This window comes from Agelaius tricolor, unplaced genomic scaffold (assembly GCF_023055355.1).
Source record: "Agelaius tricolor isolate 1412-34295 unplaced genomic scaffold, bAgeTri1.0.p SCAF_15, whole genome shotgun sequence".
In the NCBI taxonomy this organism is placed as follows: domain Eukaryota; kingdom Metazoa; phylum Chordata; class Aves; order Passeriformes; family Icteridae; genus Agelaius; species Agelaius tricolor.
In genome coordinates, this window is record NW_027269275.1 from 17110584 (window position 1) to 17134025 (window position 23442).

Sequence of the window (23442 nt, forward strand, 5' to 3'; positions counted from 1 at the left end):
AAGGCACAGGACATATCCCATCCTGTACTGGACATGGGATATGGGAAACACTCCTGGTCCTGCACTTTAGGCAGTGATTTGGTCTATTTAGCTGCAAAAACTAGAATCTAATGCTTCTTTCTAGAACTGCAGAAAGGAAAATTTTCAAGTGTTAGAAAGGGAAAGCTGTTGACATTATAAAAAGTTTTTAGTGGGTTTTTACCTCCCAGCATCTCCAGATCTCCACTTACCAGGACGGACTGTCCCCTGAATTATCATGCCACAATCTAATACTCTGCAGTTCCCCAAGAGGAAAGAAGGTACAGAGGAGGAAAACATCCACTCCTCCACGTTCAAAGACTGGTGAATCAGGATCATTTAGATGATGGGGCTCACTCTCTCCATCCAGTCCATAGAGGGTGAGAGTCACCTGGAAAATAAAAAGGCAAAATGAAGATTTGCATATCTCCATCCTAAATGTGATTATTTCTTCTTTCATCAAACCTAAGGGCTTTCTGGCTCACACAGTGCATTTGAGTTCTCCTGTTCAATAGCCTCAGGTGCTCTATTATTCATGCAGTTCTCAAAGCAAATAAACTCCTCCCACACAGTGCACTGATACCTTGGAGGTTGTGGCTGCACCCCGGCGGTGTCCTGTGAAAACTGTCACAAGGTAACGGTACTGAGCAAAGGGGTCATTGTCTTCCAGGACTGTGATTTTCACCTGCAGAGCCACACAACATGGGCAGTGTGTTAGCTCTCCTGTGAGTACAGATTCCTGAAAGCTGTGAGTAGGAATTCGTGATCTTGTGAACAATGATTACAAACCAGTAAACAGAGAGTTACAGGGAAAGGAGTAGGATTGGTTACAGACTTCCTATTAAAACAGGCTAGGCATGGTGGGAATTGGCCTGAATACATGGACTTTATTAGCTGGAGACTTACTTTGGCATCATCCTGGATGTCTTTCCTTCGAGCCCAAATAACTACAAGCACATATATCAGAAAGATGCATCCTACAGTTGTCACCACCACAGGATTGTCCACGAATGTACCAAACAGCTGTGCTGTTTTGCTGACATCTATGGCATTGGGTATGACAAAGAAGGAGCTCCCAAAGAAGGTCAGATGGTTGCAGAGGCACTGTGTGCTGCTAGGGTTTGTTTTTGGTCCTACCTGAAACCCAGAAAAGATTTCTGATAAAACATCTGGCTTCAAAGTTTTAAATGACTTACCAAGCAAATGAAAAGACAGTGCTGAGATTGGTAAGTTAGTGTAGAGAGCTGCTGCACACCAAATTGTTCAAATTCCAATAAAGAATGTTCATTCTAACACCTAACCAGTAATGGGCATTACAATACATTATGACCTGGTCAGAATGGTTCCATTTCTTCTATAGAAGTTCATCCCAGGAAATGGGAATGTTTAAAGGTTAGTTCAACATGACTAAACTTCTTGAGTTTATTAAATCATCTCAGAATGATCTTATTTCATGGTGTCAGTTACTACAGATGGTGGTTATGAGGGCTGGCTTTGAAGTGTGTAGCAGACACAGTGTTTTGTTTTGCTCTACTTACATGACATCCATAGCTGTTCCAGCCTCCCTGGTGCTCGTCCCAAAACACACAGCGGGATGCAAAGCAAGTGGCATTTATGGTTAGCTCACTGTAGACTGTTGAATCCATTCCCATATCTTGTAAAAGCATGAAATAGTAGGTTCCCTCTCCAAAAATGAGTTCTTCTGGGCTGAGAACCCAGCTGTTCATCTCACCTTGAACATAAATATTTTAGTTTCAACGTATATATATAGAAAGGCTAATTCAGAAGCATGCATGTAATAAATGAAGCAAAGAAACAGGTGTGAAATCAATCTTAGCAACTCATTGATCAAATCATCCCAATCTTTGCTCCTGTTAATGAACACTTTATTCAAGAGATTGGAAATTTGAAGAATGAGCTAGACACCTGAACTCATGGTCAAGGCTCATTCTGCAAGTTCATGAGTTCTCTTACCTCCAGAGGTTTTCTTATAGAACAAATGATTTTTCATATCATAGTTGGTTTCATTTGGGTGATAACCATAGCCCAAGTAAAGTATTAGTGGAATGTCGTGTTCAGATTCCAGGTGGATCACTACAGACATGCCTTCTGAGGTAACATTTACTTGAAAAGTGCTATAACTGCCCAGATTCAGCAGAATCTTATCTTCCTGAGTTGCTGAAAGCCTTGGTAACATGATCTGTTTTTAAACAAAAAGACATAGGTTTAAAAACAGAAAAGCATTTTTCTTCTTAGCATGCAGCCCACATGCTAGATTATCTTTTTTCATAACATCAGGAAATCATGGCCAGAAAAAAATACCACTTTCAAAGTAATTTTCTTTTTAATGTCAACCAATCTCTGAAAAATTAATTTGAAATCTGTGTAGACTCATCACAAAGCCTAGAGTTAGGGTTAGGGTTAGGGTTAGTGCATTTCTGAACTGAGAACTGTGATTATGACTGAAACATTGGCTGCATAAAGTGCATGTATGAATGATTTACGTGTCAGTTTATACATGGGCTAGGAAGCCAAAGAGTAGTTCAATAAATACAGTAGCTGGTTGGTGAAATCAGATTTCACATTCTGCTTTGGGATGACTGTAATCTGGAATCTATTTCCACAACCATTAGCATTCTTACATTCATTTAAAGGAAGAATAAAATGCCTCATTTTCGAGAAAAGTCAGAAATACTTGGGGTTTTTTTTCACCCCAATAAATGCTGGTAGTGTTCATTAAATGCTGGTGGTGTTCATTACATCATCTAATGTAATGAACACTACCAGCATTTGTGTTCACCTCACAAATGATAACACAAATGACAGTTTGTTAATGGAGAGAAGAAAAAAATGAGAAAGGAGGGTGAAAGTTAGGAAATAGTGGATTTACCTCAATGTTCTCTTTGAGGTTGCTGACTGGTATGATCAAACCATCCAGACCAGTTAGACTTAGACCTCCCACCGTTCCACTGATGTCAAAACTGCTGTCACTGGAGAAAAAGGGATTCATGGCAAAGCTCACCATCTGTTAGGAGACATTAACAATCAGACAACTGAGCTATTGTCAATATTTCATTTTATTCACACCCTGAATTGCTGAATAGTTAAAGAATGAGCTCAGACCCAAATAGAAGTAAACTTACAAGAAGTCTGCATACAGATTTTATTAAGACTCTACCTTATCTCTAAGGTGGGTCTATAAACCTTGAAAATGATTTTTATTCTGGAATGTGTACAACAATCTTTATTGTTTTCATACAGCGTGACACCTTTCCGGTAGAGTTGGAAGAGGTGTAATGAAAAAAAAATGTTTGCAGGGATTTTAGGGGTCTCCTGAGAGGGTCAAACCAACCAGAGAGATCTTCAGAAAATTTATTATGAAAATATGACAATGATATGGAATCTATTGTTCTGAGAGAAAAAACCACCATGTCCTAATTCAGATGGGGGATGTGCTACCATCAGCACATTTGTCTCCTGCAGGATCTGAGTCCCCACACTCAGCTGTTTCCTGCTGGGATGAAAGAAGGCTGCTGTGGGTTAGTTTGAACGTGATATGGACTCTGAGCTGTTCCATCCCCCTCAGAGCATAAGATGTAAACAAACAGCAAACAGATGTGGAGGTATTGATTGATTCCACTGCCTGCTCCTGCCATGAACGTGTGAATCAAAGTGTATGTAAGGGGCTGATGGGATGGGGAATTTAAGAATTCAGTTGTTTTTGCTGAACCACCCTCATGCAACTAAGATAAATGAAGGCTTCTTTGACCAATAATTTCAAATAACTTTATTGGCATGACAGGAGGAATGACACGTGCTCGTGTGTTCATCGTGAAAGGATAAACAATTCTAAAACCATTAGATGAGGAATGTAAGCTGGATATCAAATACAGTTAGAAAAAAGCTGTTTACTTGCCCTTATGTCCACTGTTTCACCATCAACTCCTGAAATATTGAGAGAAGAAGCAGGTGGGAGAGTAAAGCTGGCAGAGCTGGAATTGGAGATGTTAATGGATGTGCTATCCATGCTTTCTGTTTGTAATCTGTCCAGTTAGGGTTGGGCATAAGCAAAGCAGAATAAAAGAGAAAGAAAATAATAAAAGGAAAAATAGCCACCAGATAAAAACCCCAAACATCAATAGCATGGACTTAATATCTACAGAGGAATCTTTCTCTCTTCAAGAATATAATTTATTTGCAAAACTATTTCGAAGTCTGCCAGTAAATGCTTTGTACATGAATCTGTCCCTGATGCAGTACTCCATGTAATACTACCATAGAATCATCAAAAAAGGGGTGGAATTGGCACATCTGGAGAGGAAGTTTTACCAAGGTGTACTTATTTGAAAGCCTTGGTTTCTGTGTGAACATGCTCTTGATTTGAATGCACAGTTTGATGTGGATGAAAACCAGGCTCTCAGGGAACAATTTAGGGATGATTATAGGGAATGGAAAATGCTCATCAGGCTCCTCAGGATTTTATTTGCTTCTGCCAAGCTGCTTACAGTTCCATATAACATGTCATTATTGGCAACTTGGAAAAGAAAAGAAACCCTTAGCTGGTATGACATTAGTTTTTGACATAATTTCAAAAGTAAGTGACTACTGCCTCATTCAGGAAATTGTAGCAAATTCTCTGCTGGTTAAAGAACACACAGCATGGGAATTTCCAAGGTGATGCTTCTGGAGTCCAAACTGTTCTTACTATCAGTCACTAACAACAGACTTGATGCACTCTCAAAATTGTCATTATGCTACAGTATTTAGTTACTTTCAAAGACTGTGTTTAAGCACAATGGAATTGACATTTGTAGCTCTCAGAAGCTTCGGTGGGGGACACTGCAGCTTTTACCTGTGCATATACATTGTGGCAGAGGGAGAGGTGAGCACTGTGGGCTCATCACCTGGTGCCTTCCCAAACAGAAGGGCACTCTGGAGATTTTCAACTGTACTCAGGAGCTGGTGTGACACTGAACTCTGGAAAAGAATTGGAGGAGGAAACTTACAACAAAGGTACTCAGGATTATCAAGCTGCACATTATTTGTCATTGCTTCCATTTAATTTTGGTGTCTTACTAAGCTGACAAACTTGGTGATAAGCTTCCTAATCTCAGAGAAAGTTATTCTATTGTAATTTAGTTTCTGTAATTCTCATTGTGGCAAATAAATGCCTTACAGATTTTTACTTCTATATTGTTATATTTATAACTTGTATATATTGAAATTACAAGCATGACATCTATCAATACATTCATGTACTTTTGTGTATTAATGCCCTTAGCTGCACATGTTAGTGTTTTGTTACTTGGAAAAGCAAGACCTCATTACATGTCAGTTGTGTATTATTAGTGGGTTATTGTTGGAAAACTTGTCCAGTTGATAATCTTTTCTCTCAGATTTATTTCATCCCTACTTCCTTGCAGTGATGAAATTAAAATATGTTCAAGCCCAGGACACTCACAGAGTTAGCTGTGACAATTCACATATAGACAGGAAAGGGCAGGACAAAACAGATAAGTTGTGTCTTTCTGAACAGATAATCAGAGCTTTCTGAAAAAGTGTCAGCAGCAACCAGAGCTCCTTCAAGTTGTGAAGTAGTGGTGGCAGTCATGAATGTTTAATACCTGTGGCTTCCTTGAATTATGGGGCAAAAGGACAGGATAGAAAAAAATCTGAAAAAAATCGCCACATGCTTGTCATCGATGAGGGGTCAGAGCTGATGCTGTGTTCCCTGTCCTGTTCAGCTTTCAATGTAACAAGTCTTAAGAGGCCTCTATCATTTTCATTAACAGATATCCAATCTAACTTGTCCAACTGGGGAGAAGTTTCCTCTGATATTCAATTCTGTCATGGTGTCACAATGAACCTTTCCCAGTGGCAATTTAAAAATACAAGAGACAGCAGAGATTTTAAAAACCTCCCAAAGCAAACAAATATTCACACATGGTACAGTACAAACTGGACCAAATCTAAATTACCTGCTTTGCCTTTGGCACTGAAGTGTTCCCAGCTCTGATTTCTACAGAAGCTTTAAGAACACTGCTCACTGCATTAAACAAATAGTTGGCTGCTTCCTTTAACTCCTGACCATCTCTGCTGTGCTCTGTGTTTACAGTGAGCAAGGAGGCACTGACATGTTTCAGAGTGTTGCTGGCTTCCACCTGCAGAAGAAACACAGGGAGCAGTTTATATGTGCTGGCACTACAAATGGCAGAAGTGACACTTGTGTCATTTACTGAATATTGCAACATCAGTAATCTTTTGGGACTATTAGTGGGTAATGCCATTTTTACTATAATTATTTGTGTAATACTTCAAATGCTAAAAAAGATGATAATTATATCATCTTTAGATGGTACACCACAGTGGAATACAGGCATGAAAAATGCAGCCTGCTTCTACAGATATAATCCATAAAAAGATGAATAAATCTGAAAGAAGCTTGTCTGTCAAACCCTGGGCAAAGATAGATTTTAGATGTACAGTAAAGTAGTAAATTAGGTTATAAGTTTCTATCTTAGTGCCAAAGGAGAATGATTTTTGCAATTTTTATTTTGTGCCTGGATGCAGCTTTGGGACTAGGAAAGCATTAGCCAGATTTTAGCCCAGGATAGTGAAGGAGACAAGCAAATTCACTGCAGGCTTGCATCCATCCCCACAGCCTGTGAATGCTGAGCAGCCTTTCTGTTGGGTAAGAGCTGGATCTGAGCTGTGTTCTTGTCTTGCCAAAGTTAACCACATCCTGCTGAAATGCTCCAAGCCATTGTCACGCTCCAACTCTATAATACATCAGAAATCAGGGCAGCTGTTCTTATTGCCTGCATATTTGGGAAACTTCCCCCAGTGACAGTTTGTTCTGTCCTGCCATATCCTCACCCCATAACCATAAATAGCATCAGCTACTAATAATGCCTTGTTTCCAGACAAGACTCAAGAGATACTATTGTGAGACCAACCTGCAATTAGTGCCCAGCTCCCCTGGGTGCTGACATGTTCCTTGACCATTGCCTATCTGCATTTTGTGCAGTGCCAGGATCAGGGATGAATGAATGTGGGTAATTCTAGAAAAACCCTCTTGGGGCAGTTCTTCTTCAGGGTTCTAAAAGTGCTTTACAGGAGAAAACATGCACCCTGACATGTTTCTGACTAAAAGTTAAGGATTCTGTCTCAAAAATGTATGATGAATGTAATGGTCATAGCCTGGATTGTAGAGATTGCTGAGACAATATCTGAGACTTGAATTTACTTACTCTAAACAGAGTCAAAATACTGCTGGTCAAAATACACATACTGGTACAGTTGAAAAAATGGGTAAGAACAGATAATTATAAGGCACTGAAACTCTTCCAAGGTCAGTGGGATAATTAGAGTCACTACTATTAGTGTGAGGAAATTTAAGATGAATTGCTTCTTACCTGTGCTGAGACAGACAGCTCTTCACTCCTGTAAGTGATTTCTTTCAATACCTCTGACATCTTCAGAGCAGTCTGCATTGATGTTATGTTAACAACAGAGAGAGTTGTCAGCATCAGCCCTCGGAGCTTGGGATGAAAAGGGATAATTAGGCAAAGGAACAAGATGCTAATTAGGACTGTGAAAATAGTGCTGTGTATTGACAGCCAGGCTTGCTGTAAGTTATGCAGTAGAGTAAGACTCCACAACAAGGATCATTTGAGCTCATATTAGCTCTACTGACAAGATGCCACTTGCCCTAGTAATTATATAATCATGAGTTTTATGTTACCTCCCAGCACAGAGAATTCATACACTTAACATCCATTAAGAGCAAGGAGAGTTACTTGTGAGAATTTGTACTAATGTATGTGAATTACTGTGTAAATGCCACTTCCAGAGAAAGCAGAGCCATGTGTGATTGATGTTATTTAAATAATGGATCTTAATTGAAGGATACATTCTCTAGATCTCTTCATCTGAGGCACTCAAAGCACTGTACAAATATCAGCTTGTGACTGAAACATCAACTGGTGGCTAAAATGGACTAAAGAAAATTACCTGCCATCTAGTGCTTTTGGGGGAAATTAGATAGGATATTTATCCCTCTAGATATGCCATTTTATTGATATTTGATATTTAAATTGCTTGGGAAAATTAGGTTTAGATTAATTAGTTTAAATTAATGAAATAACAATTGAGAATTAACTGTTTTACTGATGAATGATAAAACAAATAATTTATGTAGACAAATAGTGAAAACTAGCTGAGACCTGTGCCAAACACTGAGACAGATGCTGGAACTTGAAACCTTCATTGATTTCAAGTGGTGATATGTGAGCTTTTTATTACTTAAGAGCTGTCAAAGAATATGAAGAGTCCATTATATGACATTTTACTGCAAGAAAGTGTTTTGCTGACCTCTTTTCGTGTGTCTGTCTGTAAAGACATGTTAAAGCTTTCCTCTTGGATCTGCTGATTAAGGACAGATGCCACTGACTTGTACAGCTGGAAGAGACTCATGCTGCTGTTCCCATCTTTTAGGATGGTGTTTGCCTTCTCAGATACCACAGCCTGCAGGGTCAGGTTCCCATCCATCATATCTGCAGGTCCAACCTGGGGAAGGAATCAGATATGCTCTCAACATTGCCAAGGCTGTTGTAATTTTCTTTGGACAGCTTCCATGATCATCTTAATCACAGCCTAGATAGAGTGGGACATAAAACTTCATGTTCCCCATTTTCAATGTTTTATTTTTAATGGCTTGATAAGGATCTCCTTACTGTGGCACTGGGGAAGAAGCAAGAGGCTTTTGGGCCTACACAGATACTCAGTAAATAGGCTTACACTGCTTAATCAATATCCAAACAATTCTTTTAGACTTTTGTTCTAGAAAAAAGGGCAGTGGAAGATCTTTTGACCTTGAGCACACAGAGAATCGTCTCTGTTAGGTAGAAAAATGGTGATTATGGCACATTCAGAAGGAAGCAGTACATCTAAAAGAGGAGGAAGCTCCAAAAGTCAATTATGGGTTAGTTATCCACTTGAGAGTTGTTGAAACTAATTAATTCTATTGTGTACCTTCACTGAAGCATTTGTTTGAACTGTATCACCGAAGTTGTTGCTAACAATAATTTTCACATGTAAAATAAAATCATTTTCCTCTTCTCCAAGTGGAAGATAAACTGGGAAGAGTTCAGGATCTGGGCTGCAATCCAGGAGAGAATCTGAGACAGGAAAGAAGGGGTCAGGGAGCAGACAGCACAGAGCCACCTCCTGCTCTCTGAGAGCAGGGGACCCAGGGCATGTTCACTCGTGAGCAGGTCCCTGCAGAGCAGGGCGGCTTGTGCCTCTGCTCTTGTCAGGAGAAGCCAAACACTTGGCCTGGGGACTCACCTGGTGTCACATAGAAGCAATAGGTGAGCTGCCTGCCAGGAGCGGCCGAGCCGGGAGCGCTGCAGGAGACTCTGAAGGCGGTGAGCACCGAGCCGCGCTCGGGACTCAGGGCACAGCCGGGGGCTGCGGGCGGGGGCACGGTGCTCAGCAGGAACCAGCGCTCCCCGTAGCCTCGCTCAGTCCTGGCTGCGAGAGGAAGGAGCAGGAGTGAGGCAGGAGCGAGCCCAGCAGAGCCTGGGGCAGCATCGAGCCCGCCCAGCAACCGGGTCTGCATCGAGCCCACCCAGCAATGGGGTCTGCATCGAGCCCACCGAACAACCGGGTCTGCATCGAGCCCGCCCAGCAACCGGGTCTGCATCAAGCCCACTGAGTAACCGGGTCTGCATCGAGCCCACCGAGTAACCGGGTCTGCATCGAGCCCACCCAGCGACCGGGTCTGCATCGAGCCCACCGAACAACCGGGTCTGCATCGAGCCCACCGAACAACCGGGTCTGCATCGAGCCCACCCAGCAATGGGGTCTGCATCGAGCCCACCGAACAACCGGGTCTGCATCGAGCCCGCCCAGCAACCGGGTCTGCATCAAGCCCACTGAGTAACCGGGTCTGCATCGAGCCCACCGAGTAACCGGGTCTGCATCGAGCCCACCGAGTAACCGGGTCTGCATCGAGCCCACCCAGCGACCGGGTCTGCATCGAGCCCACCGAACAACCGGGTCTGCATCGAGCCCACCGAACAACCGGGTCTGCATCGAGCCCACCCAGCGACCGGGTCTGCATCGAACCCACAGAACAACCGGGTCTGCATCGAGCCCACCGAGTAACCGGGTCTGCATCGAGCCCACCGAACAACCGGGTCTGCATCGAGCCCACCCAGCGACCGGGTCTGCATCGAGCCCACCGAACAACCGGGTCTGCATCGAGCCCACCCAGCGACCGGGTCTGCATCGTGCAGAGCAACCGGGTCTGCATCGAGCCCACTGAGTAACCGGGTCTGCATCGAGCCCACCGAGCAACCGGGCTGCCTGTCGGGCACACACACGGCAGGCTGGGCTAACGAGCAATGAAATCTTGCTACTGAATCAACCATAACACAAAAGAACTATTTCCAGTATGTTAATGTCTGATTATAAAGCAAAGTGCTACTATTTGATCAAGCATTTAGCATAACTTTGTTTCAGGTGAGCCTTAACAAGTTATTAACAGCTTGGATAACTGAATTTCTCCTGCTGTGCAACACCCCAGAACAAACTTATCTCCTCATTATTTTAAAGAACTTGCATATAAAGTAACACCTTCAACTTGTGGACTAATTTACCTTCATATTTGTCAGTGAGGCTATGCGTGTGTGACATCAATATGATGTCATGTCAGCAGAGATTATCTCAAAGGAATCTGTAAACCCTAAAAACCCTCTTAGCCCCTACCTGTTACTTTAATCTGAAAAGCTTCTCCCTGTGTCTGCAAGAAGGAGCTGGTCATTCTCAACGTGGATGAGTTGCTTTGAAGCAAATTCAAAGAGTTCTGCTGGAAACCAATCAGGCCACAGGCTAGAGGGAGTGTTGAAGACTGGAAAATCAGACAGAAGAGAACACATGGCAGTAGAGGCTTTTTGCTGTTCTTTCTCTTGTGATTTATCAGGAGCAGGGCGGCAGTTTGGTGCCCTTCATTGTAACCCCTCCCAATCCAGGCACCCATTGCCTCCATCTTCACCAGTATTTTCTGAGAATTCATTTGACAAAATATCCCACTGAGGCCATATGGCTTTGTGGATATTTATTTTTGTGTATGCAGTATTTCTGACAAATCTGGTGCTCTCACCTTGTTTTGGAATGTGTTTTCTAAATACCAGTTATAATATATGGCCTGGGAGTCGTCCTGTCCAGAGACACTCAAAACAACTTCATCACTAACATTCACTGGCTTGCAGTTTGCCTCACACCTGTAAGGAAGTAAGGTGGGAGTTACACATAGTATGAGATGTCTAGGAGAAATTTCACACATATCTTATGGCATTTATTCCTGTTGCTTCAGTGAGGTTGACATTGAAATCTCCAACACTGCAGTGGGGTCAAAAACTCTAAGTGGTTTTCAGAAGAATGTGTTTCAGTTGGTAAAAGGTTTGTGTTCAAAAACATGGACTGAAAAATGCAGCAAGACTTATTTGGTCAGTAATTTTTACCATGGTAAGATGCAAATGGATTTAGAACAATAAGTTTTCTTTACTGTGAGGGTGTTGAGGCCCTGGCACAGGTTGCCCAGAGAAGCTGTGGATGATCCATCCCCAGAAGTATTTAAGGCCAGGCTGGATGGAGCTCTGAGGAACTCGATCTAGGGGAAGGTGTTCTGCCCATGACTGAGGGGTGGAACAAGATGATCTTTAAAGTCCCTTCCAACCCAAAGCATTCTGTGATTCTAGTGCTCTGTGATTCTAGTTCTCTATGATTCTAAAAGTACAATACTACTTTATTATCATTATTATTGGAAACTGTGGCCTTGCACTATGCTTGTGCAGTAATAATATTAACCTGTGAATACCAAGGTTTAAAACCAGACCTGATTTCCAGTTGCAGTTCTTGTTTTGCAGTCACATAGAGACATTGCTCATCCTGCCTCTCTTCACTGCCATGGTTTTGGATGGTAATCTTGACAGTCACTGCTGATTTTGGAGGAGGAAGGCAGGAAGGTGGGATTTGCACCTCACTTTGGTTGATTAGGATTATCTGTTGCTTCACACATTCATTCCAGGCAGGCCAGCAAGCTCCTGCAGAAACATTTCCTTTATAGTTAGAACAGCAGCTTATAAAGGACTTTCCTGCCATAAGTTTCAAAGAGCTTTAGAGACAAGTTTCTTGAACACAATTTAAAGAGTTGGTAATTTGGATTCAGATTCAGGCTTTTCCAAAGTCATGGATGAGGTCAGGGATAATTATGGGGATAGAACACAGATGGCCTGAATCCCAATCCTTTTTCCAGCCAGAAATGTGTTTGCATCATGTTTAATGTTAATTATTGCTGTTTTATTGAGACACATGTACTTTGCAAGTGCCTGTGTAAGTCACTTGGGATTAGTCCTTGGCTATGAGAAAGAAGCTTAGGACAGGTAGATCTTGAAAAACTGAAAAACTGAAACCTTTGGGAGAAGACAAAACCTTTGGGAGTACTACGCCAAAATATATACATAATTAGTTTGGTCCCAAAACTAGGGTTGGGTAGAAGGACATTTTTCATGTACAGTGAGTGACAAACTTTAAAGTCAGAAAATGAAGCATCCTTAAGTCAGATTTTCAACACTGGATCTGACACAACAGTGAGTTTGTTACTCATCAAGTACAAGTTGGTGAAAAAAGTTCAGGAAATGCACAAACCACAGGTCCAGAGAAAACTGAAATTATTGTTGTTGTCTGGCCAGCCAAGTGTAACAGTTGTGAAAGGATCCACATGGCGACTTGGTTTAATATATATTTTGTGATCCTAAATAAGAAGTAAATGTATCAGTTAGAACACAAATATGAATAAACACACACATATGTTGCTTCTTTATAATGAAAAAGGTCTGAAATTTAGACCCCAAATCACTGGATGCAGATCTGTAGTCTATATGATCTTTCTCTTAGCAGAGGTAGTGTGGCAGTAGAAGCAATGGGAATGGAAGAAGATGGCACAGAAAAATTGTGTGGCAAAATTTTCCCAATTGCAGAATTGGTTTAGGAGTGCAGCTCCCATTTTCAAAACTAGGTACTTAGGAAATTAATTCCTATTAAACCTTCACATCTGGACCAAGACTTCTAACCCTTGAACAACCACTTGTCTTCTGGTGCATTCCTTTTTTATCTTAATTGGATACATTGCAGCTGTAAACAAGGAGGAGAAGGGGTAGGTGAGTTTGTCTTTCTGTGTACCAAACTGTGATAAACTTGGGTGTGGATTAGATTTATAGTCCTCTGATGCAATATATTTTTACAGGCAATCTGTAAAGCATGATGGCTTCTTGTGAAGGAGTGTATCTCCCATAGCAGATGTCTGAGGTCTATCTGCTAGTGTTACAGTTGAAAACTAGACTTTTAACATGATAAAATATTCTATCTGGCATTTTCATTATTTAAATTTGGACAGCTGCTAGCAATTGGTGTGTCATTAACTTCTTAGTTTGCCAAAAACTGGGAGATTTTTCATTGCAAAATAATTTAAACACTCCAATACAAAAGCAGAAAACACTTGGGAACGATATAAAATATATTAAACTCTACTTGAAGGATCACTTTCCAGAGAGAGGTTTACATTAGTCAAGTAGTTGAATTAAAAATTCATCTAAACACATTTTAACTTCCAAAACTGAATTGTTGTGAAAAGTTCATTTTCTTTAATCTTTTTTATGCATTGTAGATGGAATGCCTGTAAACACATTTGTCTCCAAGACTTGTGGTATAGATTATGTGTTAAGCCATATGGAGAACAGAACATCTAGTCCATAATTTACTGTGCTGCAAATACTTCTTTTCCCTGTCTTATACTTTCACTGGTAAGAAAAGTCTCTAAGCAATTTTAAAGAAAAGTCCTTAAATAATACTTACATTTTTCTTTGGGGTATTTGTTTTGTAGCTGCCTTCTTCCTTATCAGAATCTGTTTAATGCAAAAAAGAACAGAATATTTTAGTGCTACCTGTAAAACTTTCAGACATCCTCAGTGAATATGACTTAAATCCCCAGGATTTGACTTGTGACAGAGTGAAAGATGGGGCTGTAAGAATCAGACTCCAGAGCTGTGACAAACAGCACAGTCAAATGGGTAAAATGGTAACAACAAACTCAGACTACAAAGGGAGGATCCTGATTCTTCAAACATAATGGTATAAATCAAAATATATCCACAGAAGGTGATGGAGTTTCACTGATGTACAAAGGAAAATTGGTGGAAAGCACTGGAAAACTTTCAATACAATTAGTGCTAAGGTTATTTTATTGCTGGTATAATCTGCTCTTGTAAATGTAAGGATGAGCCATCTAGAAGCCATTAGTGACAGCAATTTATGAGACTGCTGTGATGCAAATATTTTCTGGTTTCAAAGCTATGTCCCAAGCCATAAACTTCACTCATTATTTCTAGGACAAACAGCAAATGTGCAATGTGTTACATATACAGAGTGATGCTAATTTATGACTACATCAAAGTCAGGGAATCTGCCTTCATCAGGAAGAAGCCTCCACAAAAGTTTTCAGCACTGTTGCTGGAAGGAAAGCAATTACTACATGCAAACCATAAACACTCCATGAAATGCTCTGATTGCCAAAAGACACTTCCATGGTGAAAACCAGCACTGTCAGATTAATGTAATTACCTTTTTTATGGGAGCTGTTTGCCAACACAGTGATGAATCCAAGATCCAGACTTATGTTTGAGAAGTCATTCATGGCCACCACTTTCACTAGATAAGTACCTAGAGAAGCAAAAGGGCCAGTTAAGAGTAGCAGTGGGCCCAGTCCAACAGGTTTGAGGTAAATTTGTAAAGGAAACCCCCTTCTTTTCTGTTAAGAGTTTTCAAGGGGGTTTCTGATGGGTGTCCACTGCTGAAAGGCTTTTCCTGTATGTTTTTCCCCTTTATCTCAATGTCTGAATAACTCAGCTGCCCTTTTCCTAGCCCTTGTCATGCAATTCTTTGTCAGCTGACTATGATACCACACAGGAAAGTATAGGTGTACAAACACTGGAGGCCAAATGAGTTTAAGCATCTTGAGACAGCAGTTATCTTGTTTGAAAATTTCTGCCTATGGGGAAGGGATGTTCAAATGGGTACAGGGAGAACAAATAAAACTTTCATATTGAATAATTTAAAAATATGAAATGAAATCATAATTAGCTTCTACTGTTCCCACTTTGGCATGGGGCTGGAATAGCTCATTAGAGGTGGAAACTTTTTTATCTTCTGCCACTGTTAATTAACTCTTAGGCACAATCTGCCTAATTCCACATTTTAAAGGCTTTGACTATGTAATAATGGAAGGATAATATTACTAAAATGTTTATTCATAATTAACTCCAACAAAAGTTATGTGTTGGAAATGGACGTGCAGAAAAACTCCCCTTTTCTTTGTCATCTCTACTGAGAACTCCTCAGATTATGAATTACTTCAGTGTAAAATGCAGAGCAGTCTAAACTTGAAACATAATGAACAAATAGGAGGAAAACACTTTGCTATTCAAGCAAATGTCCTCATTTGTACTTCAATCAGATGGAGCCATGAAAAAATAAACCCTATGTCTCTTTACTGTGTGTCTTCCATTGCAAGAATCAGGTGAAGCCTTGCTCTGACTCTGCAGAGCAGAGCCATTTGTCTGCTCCATTTTTTAGCTCACTTACATAGGACTGTGCTGTTCATCCTGCTCTGCAGACTTTGGGCAGTCAGAAAAGCTGACAAATTCAGCTGTGCATTTCTGTCCCCTAGGCCAGGATGCTGTGCCTGTTTATGTGACCTGTGCTGATGTGTGATGTCCTGGAAGCACAGGAGGTGCTGCTGCTGCTGTACCTTCCCAGGGCACGGGAACGCCGTACGCCCGCGGCTCCCCACGAGGGCCGTCTGCTTTGTGCCACTGGCTTTGGTTGGATCCAATCACCTCAAACACCAGCTCCTCTGGGGCACCATGGGACACAGAGACATTCACCTCCAAATCCTGCCCCAGCTGCAGAGTGTGGGAAGCCACTGCAGCCTGAATTCCAGATACTGGCTCAATTAAATGAACAGCAATAGTCGCAGAGATCTGCGATGCCATCGTGCTCCTGGATGCTCGGATTTCCAGCTGGTGCATCCCTGGGCCTATCAGCTCTTGAGAGGCCCTGCTGAGTGTCAGGTTATGGGGGACAAGACCTTCCTTTGCACTGGATTCACTCAGTGTCATGTTATCTGCTAGCACACTGTAGGTTACTCCATTGCCTGCAAAAACACAGATGAAAATTTCTCACAGCTTGTGCAACAGGCCAACAAGTCCCAGCTGCTTTGTGCAGCATTCCAGTGTTTATACAGGAGTCACAAGAACACTGCAGCAATGCAGTCATTTTTAATAAAGTTACTTAAGGTGACTTAATGCAAGTCTATTGCGTGTTTTCTGCTGGGAATGTTTTGAGAAGAGAATTCAAACATACACTACTCATTTTTAATTTTTTTCAGCACATATGTGGCTTCCAGGAACTTGAAGTGAGAAAGAAATGTACACCAGCAAATGTGTCCAGCTCAGAGTGGAATCCTATTACACTAATCAGAGGAGCATTTCCATAAATTTCTGACTTCAAATATAGAAATATTCTGACTGGCATCACATAGATTTTTGTGACTAAAGTTATGCTTGTACATAACATGTCAGCTTTGTCAATAGGAAAAAAGGGTTCATACTTATGCTTTAGGGGGTGAAATATTTCTGAGAAAGGACCCCTCCAAGGGAACTGAGAGAATACAGGAATATAATTAGTGGGAAAGCATTGACTAAAAAGAATTATTATTTTGCATCATGACAATCCTGCTTCTATCTGATGGATAGCAATAATAATCCTTCCCTTTAAATCATGCAGAGCAATGATCCTCACCTCCAGTGAGCTGAACCTGGATCCAGAGCAGCTCCCCATAGAGCGTCCGGCAGCAGGAGCTGTTCCCTGCCCCGTACTGGCTGTAGCACCCGGTAATGCTGAGCTGGTCCTCCTGCTCCTGAACTGTCACCTGCCTCTGGGCCATCACGTGCCACTCACTGCTGGTGCACTCCACAAAAACACTAAACTCCCCAGGAGACGAGTACCTGTATGTGAGGTCGCTGACCAGTCTAGAATAGAAAGAGAACTTGTTGTGAAAGATCATCCTGGGAAGTCTTTCACCTTACATGATAACACATCCCCAAATTTCATTAATTTAAATGTCATTCCTACCACTAAGACAAAATCTGATTTTTAAATCCATCAGAAAAATGTTTAATCTATTAAAGACAGGATTTCTATGCAATTAAAATAAAAACTACAGAATGTCCTTGTTATATTTTGTTATCAAAAACCCACTCTTTAAACTTAAGGAAATAATATTTGCTTGTAGTTTGGCAATTACTGACATGTTTTCAGTAATTTTGAGTCTTAAGACCTGGAATAAATAGTCTTGGAAATAGGAAACACTTGTTATAATAGAAGAAAGATTGTGGTTGGCAGCTTAATATAAAATTTTGTATTGATTTCTAAACAGGTTTTTGCAGAATCCAAGTCTCTCATAGGTATGTTCTATTATTGAGCTATCTAGTTTTTAACATCTCATTTGTGAGACTTTGCACATTCAGTAAAGTGCGAGCAATGAAATGTACTGTTTGTCTGAAGAGAAATGAAGGCTATATCTTACGTTAGAGGGTAGTAAGGATCAATGGTGTGACCATCTCCAGTGCTGATGGTACAGGAAAGGTTCCCAGAGTACGGTGAGAGCAGCCAGATCAAAGTGACCGTGATATTTTCAAAGACAAAACATGTGTCTTTCATAACCAGCTGCAGACCTGCAAAGCAGAATTCCCAATTCAGTGCCAGTGTTTGTCTACTTTCCTTACAAAATTCAATTTATTTTCAGGCATTGAGAGCCAGCATGCTCCAAACCACAGCTGGTACTGCTGCTAATTTGTGTGCATTAGTGGTGTGACAGGGAGCTGATTCTTTTCCATGACTAGTAATCAAAATTCTTGTTGGAACATAATTTCATTTAAATATGTTTTATGTGTCTGAATTTCTGGGCTTTGTATTCTACCCAGAACCCTCAGTTAGGACAGGGAATCTATATTTTTGTGCCTATTTTCAGTGACCACCACTATTCCAGTTTCTTCCCTGAGGATGGAACAGTGATTTTTAAGATCAATATCAGTGGTCTCAGTGTTACAGCTCAAAACAGGACAGGTTTGTTGTGTGGGCATCCCCCCCCTCTTACCTTCCTTGCAGTGGTATTGAATAGACAAATAGCTTCCCAAAGCTGGACAAGGGTCTCCAAAGAAAGTGCCATCTGCTGCCACCTGGCAGGCCTGCAGCCCGTGACACTGGCCTGCAAAGGGAGCACTTCAGATCAGCACGTGGTTTTTGCCTTTACTGCCACAACAGCTCAGATGAAAGATGATTGAGAAACAACATGGATTTCTAGACAAATTTCCACATCACTTTGACTTTAGTGTGTTGCTTATTTTGTGGCATTCCTTAGCAACAATTCATTTTATTGGAACAAAATTGAATTTGAAAAGGTACGATTAGAAAAAAGAAAAAAAAAATTTTTGTTTTGTTTAATTTTGGCTGGAAGCCCTAAGAATCTCCCGGGGGACCGGCTGCAGTCACTGTTTAGCATCCAAGCCCTTGGCTCCAGCAGGGTGGGTGCCTGAGAGGTGGCAGGGAGCAGCAGGTCCCTCCTGCCCTCATGTCCCCGTGGGTGGCAGCCTTGTCACCCCCCTGCTTTGGAGTTAGGTTTGTTTGGATGTGTTGCCTTCCATCTCTGCCAAACCTTGTGTATCACACTGAATTTGTCAAGGAATCAGTGAGTTCACATATTTTCTTCCTACACTAAGAGGAGCCAGCCACACCCTGGTCAGGCCCACCCCTTGCCCTTCATTTGCTCCTCCCCTCCTGTGAATCTTTGCTCTTCCCAAAAATCCCTCCTTTAGCTCCTCCTCTCCTTCTCTGAAACTTCTCACAAAACCCCTCCTTTCTATCCAGCCTCCTGTAGCAACCTCCTCCCCATCAGAAGTTCTCTGTGAATCCCTTAATTTTAGGAATAATCCACTTTCCCATTTGCTAACTCTACTGGGAATAAAGATGAAGTGTTTGAGGCACGAGGAACTTTGGTGCATGCTCTGTGTTTCTGACAAGCAATGCTGTGAGATACCACCTGCTACTTCATCCTTGACACTGAGCCAGCTGCAGCCTTCATCTCTGTCAAACTGCAGAGGAGTCTCTGACACACAGAAGTGAGGGGTCTTCCTCCCATAGAAGCTCTCTTCAATTTGAATCACTTCTCCTGATCCACACTGTACAGTGGCATTGGAATTATCACAAGCAATGCTCTGGCCAGATTCTAATAGGAGAAAAAACCCCAAATATTACCTTTTTGAATTTCTGAAAAATCTTGCTACAATTCTACTCTATGTCCATTTTGTTTTGTTTGTCCTTCTTTCTTTTTCTCCCTTTTAAGCTAAACAATTAAGAAAATGTAAGAAAATTACAAAATAGTAAAAATTAATAGATTTATGTTTTTACTGCCTCTAAATACTGAGGACATTTTCAATAAGCAAAAATATTTTAATTATAAAAATAGATAGTATTTTGTGAAAAACTCTTAGCATTTGTTTGACCTGAAATACTGGAAGGTTTCAAGTTGCTCCTTACTTCCAAAAGAGATGTATGGATTGCATAATATCCAGGTAATTGCTTTGGAGAATAGTTTGCATATTAAGTATGGGAGCTGATCCCATTTCTCCTACAGAGACTCCTTTGTTCCTGTGTGATATTTGACTGACTTCATTCAGCAGGACTGCTCAGATGGGTAAGGTCATAGCTCTAAATACATACACCTCATTCTTTGATTAATCTGGGACAGTTAATTATCTTTCAGAATTCTTAGTTTCGTGTAGTAATCAGGATACTTAATACCCTGAAGAGGAGGATGTGAATAACTGCTCTCATATGGGAGTGTTGCAAAAGGATGGTTTTGTTTCAGCTGTTCCAGGTTTAAATACATTGTCCTCCCGTTGTTGTTTGGATCATTCCCCTCAAGTCCCTTGATTAACAGTGCCAGTGTGTGCACACTGCAATAATTGTGTGCTATTGTTATTTAAAGGCTAAAGCTAAGCCTGGCTGTAACTGTAGCAACATGATCAGTTTGCAGATTAGAGCTCTCTAAATAAGCTTGAAAAATAACTTGCTGGTAAATTCTAGTATGGACCATTATCTCATGCCTTTTTTTGTTGTTCTCTACATGCAGGTTTCTCACAGTATTTGCTGTCTCAGCAACTTTTACATGGAAAGATGGACAAAACTTAGTCTGTGTCTAGGTAAAAAGCCTGCTTTGATACATATATATTTACTATAATAAACTGCTAACCTACAGAACACCAAATGGTAGAATTGCCTTGATCTGGTCTTGGTTTCCTGGGTAGTGGAATGATGAATGTAGTGTAGGATATTGTTGCTCTTTGAATTTAATGGGATCTCAGTCAGATCCTATGGTAACAGATGATAGTTTCCTTACAAACAGACAGTTGTCTACTGTGGCTGTAATGGAAAAATAATTTTAGTCTGTTTTTGCAAGAAAAATAAGCTTAAGGGATTGTGCTGTCTGCCAGTTTCCTCTCCCCCAGTCATTTTTAATGTTAGTCATCTTCAGCTAAATTTGATGTATAGATATAAACCTCCAACACCCTAAAATTTCATGAAATGCAATATCTAGGGAGAAGAGAAAGAGCTACATCAATACCATGGACATGGAATTCAAGTGACCAGCACATACAGCTGGAGCTCTGGAGTAGCTGTAGGGGAGGGACCAGAGGCAGTGAACAGTATTTGCAGAGGTAGGACCTGCTGGGGATATGGAGGTGAACTGGGAATGCTGAGGAGAGTAGAGAAGGGATGTGGAGCAGAAATTCAGGGTAGGAAACAAAACTTTATTACCTTTGCTCATTGCAGAACAACTTGTTATTTATGTCAGTAGTAGCAGACTGCTGGACAGGGCAGTAGCAGTTCTAGGGCTTGTGGAAACCTGTACTTACATACTTGATTGGAAACCTTTTTATATTATTGAGCCCACAGACAGACTGTCCTTCCAGTGCTTGTGACCACAGCTGTAGCTGCAGTTAAAAGTACTCTTGTGCAAAGTGGGAGGAACACAAATTCCCCTCATATCTATATGTTTCAAGGGATGATATTGCCAGCATTCCTTTCCAGAACTGCTTGTTCCAAGTCACAATTTGAGTGACACAATGTCTGTGGATTTTCTGTCTGAGCACAGGAAGTACAGGTTCCTGTCTGCTTCCTTAACCTGGGAAAACCTTGAACTTCACATGGTGGAAGGGTCTCAGAAGAAACAAGAAAAACTTGCTCTCACTTTTGCTGACTCCAGGCTGCAAGGAGTGGTGCCTCTGGAAGCCTGCCTGTATTTTTGCTTCAGTTACAAATGGAAATTATTCTGGCACACGTTAAAAAGTGTTTTTATGGTACAGCCATACGGGTCCTACCTAGCCCCAGGTATTATGGTCCCGTGGGAGTTTATTCTTGTAGCCATGCTTTAACATAGCCAGCTTATGTCCACTGAAGATGTGGACAGCTACACATTATATTCACTCTCAGATCTGTTTCTATTTTATCAACCCTCTGCTGGAACCCTGGACCTTATTGTCTGGTTGCTGAGCACCTACATCTCCCAGTGATTTGTGGGTCAGATCTTTGGATCAGATTTTATCAGCACACTGGAAAAAGAGCACCAGCTGGGGTTATATTACTTTTTGCTTGTTCACATTTAGTAAGATTCATGAAGTTATTTCCCAGCTATTTTGAAAGCAACAAGGCAATTTATGCCCCATCAGGATCACAGCACACTCACTTCACTGTTCCAGCTGTTGTGCATCTTACCAAACTCGCAAATGAAGTCAAATTCCTGGCTGCAATTTTCAGTCACACCCCACTGATACTTGGCATTCTTCAGGATGTACCCACACATGGATGAGAAGGGAGATGGCTGATCCTTGTACCAGTTACTGTAGATGATATTTGAAGTGTCCAGCCAAGTTATTGACCCTGCAAGCAGAGAAATTGTGTCCTGAATGTTTATTTTCCACAGTAATACAATTAGAGGCAGAGCCTGCAGAGCAGGATTGTAGCCCTGCTCCTGCTGAAGCAGAGATGGTTTAGTCTGGGTAATGATCTTCAATTACATTTTATATTGAACCTGATACAATCATGAAAAGAGACACTGCCACTTCCAGCTGTGCTCCCAGCCTCAAGATTTCACCATTTCCCTTGCATCAGACCTTGCAGCACTTCCTAGTGGGATGAATTGGCTTCCACTGGAGACCTAACCCAGCACATTTGTTTCACTGGGTTCAGCAAGCTGCTCTCACTCACCATGTGTTCACACAACCACAAGAGCCAATGGAAAGGGTGATAACATGCAACAAGGAAGTGAAGCAGGCAATTAAACATCTTAATATAAACCTGAAGATACAGCAACAAAAGAGGCTTTTCAGCAGATTTCTACAAAGGGACTTACTGCATTTTCTACCATGTTAAGAAAGCATCATGAGCTGATAGAATTTTAAAGATGAGATTTTAAAACCACTTACCATCAGTTTCATTCAGCAAGGAGTTTGAGATCAAACCTATCCACCATTCCTGATCCTCAGCAATATGTTTTTGCAAGAACTCTTGAGTTTCTTCATTTTGAATAAAGACAAGATGCCCTCCTCCTCTCTCACACCAGCTCTGGGCACCTGTGAAGGTTTGCTGAAGTCTAACAAACTCATAGCATGAATGGTTGAAAGCTTGCTGGTACTTTGAACAAGGTATTCCTTCATCAGTTGCTTCCTCCACAGCCAAACTCACAGCAAGAGAAATCAGAACTGGGACCCCCAGCCACATTCTCAGCCCAGAGCTGTGCATTACACTGGTCTTGCTTACCAGGACACCACTCTTTTTGCTGCCTTCTTCAAAAGCTTGAGATGTCATCCTTCTCATGTCATCAGCATTCTCCTTCCTCTTTGCTGCTTGCCACAACAGCAGCAATAGAGCATGGAACAGAACAGAACTTCTAATATATAATTGTGATTGTGCCTGGGGGGTGTTGTGCTGATGCTGAGTCCCTGCACTGACCCTTGTGAGCTCTATTGTACAAATGTCACATCCCATGTTAGATCAGTTTGAGGAGAAGACATGAAATCATTGCTTTCCTTGTGAGCAGAGAAGATAAAGTTGATATATGCTACTGTTGGACATGTGGAAAAGTGAGATAAAGCTCCTACATCAAAGGCTTCATTGTGTGAACATTGAGGCTGGGAGGTCTTTACAACAGCAAAGAGATAAAATAGTGAGAATTAAAAAAAA

The 23442-nt window shown here is 41.3% G+C and overlaps 1 protein-coding gene across 1 annotated transcript in view; it reads right to left on the reverse strand.

The window, feature by feature from the left end:
• Positions 1–23233, reverse strand: part of LOC139596431 (polycystin-1-like protein 2) — a 36865-nt gene extending 13632 nt beyond the window's left edge. The window contains 27 exon segments of the mRNA XM_071440734.1: positions 231–409; positions 602–703; positions 925–1155; positions 1557–1750; positions 1993–2218; positions 2909–3043; positions 3935–4061; positions 4871–4995; positions 5997–6179; positions 7434–7559; positions 8392–8586; positions 9052–9197; positions 9367–9552; positions 10792–10933; positions 11186–11306; positions 11921–12128; positions 12733–12838; positions 13939–13988; positions 14704–14802; positions 15890–16294; positions 16942–17171; positions 17729–17876; positions 18299–18409; positions 19241–19426; positions 21976–22140; positions 22686–23090; positions 23093–23233. Coding sequence (XP_071296835.1) covers positions 231–409; positions 602–703; positions 925–1155; positions 1557–1750; positions 1993–2218; positions 2909–3043; positions 3935–4061; positions 4871–4995; positions 5997–6179; positions 7434–7559; positions 8392–8586; positions 9052–9197; positions 9367–9552; positions 10792–10933; positions 11186–11306; positions 11921–12128; positions 12733–12838; positions 13939–13988; positions 14704–14802; positions 15890–16294; positions 16942–17171; positions 17729–17876; positions 18299–18409; positions 19241–19426; positions 21976–22140; positions 22686–23090; positions 23093–23132 — 4571 coding nt within the window. The 5' untranslated portion in view covers positions 23133–23233.
• Positions 23234–23442: the final 209 nt, after the last annotated feature.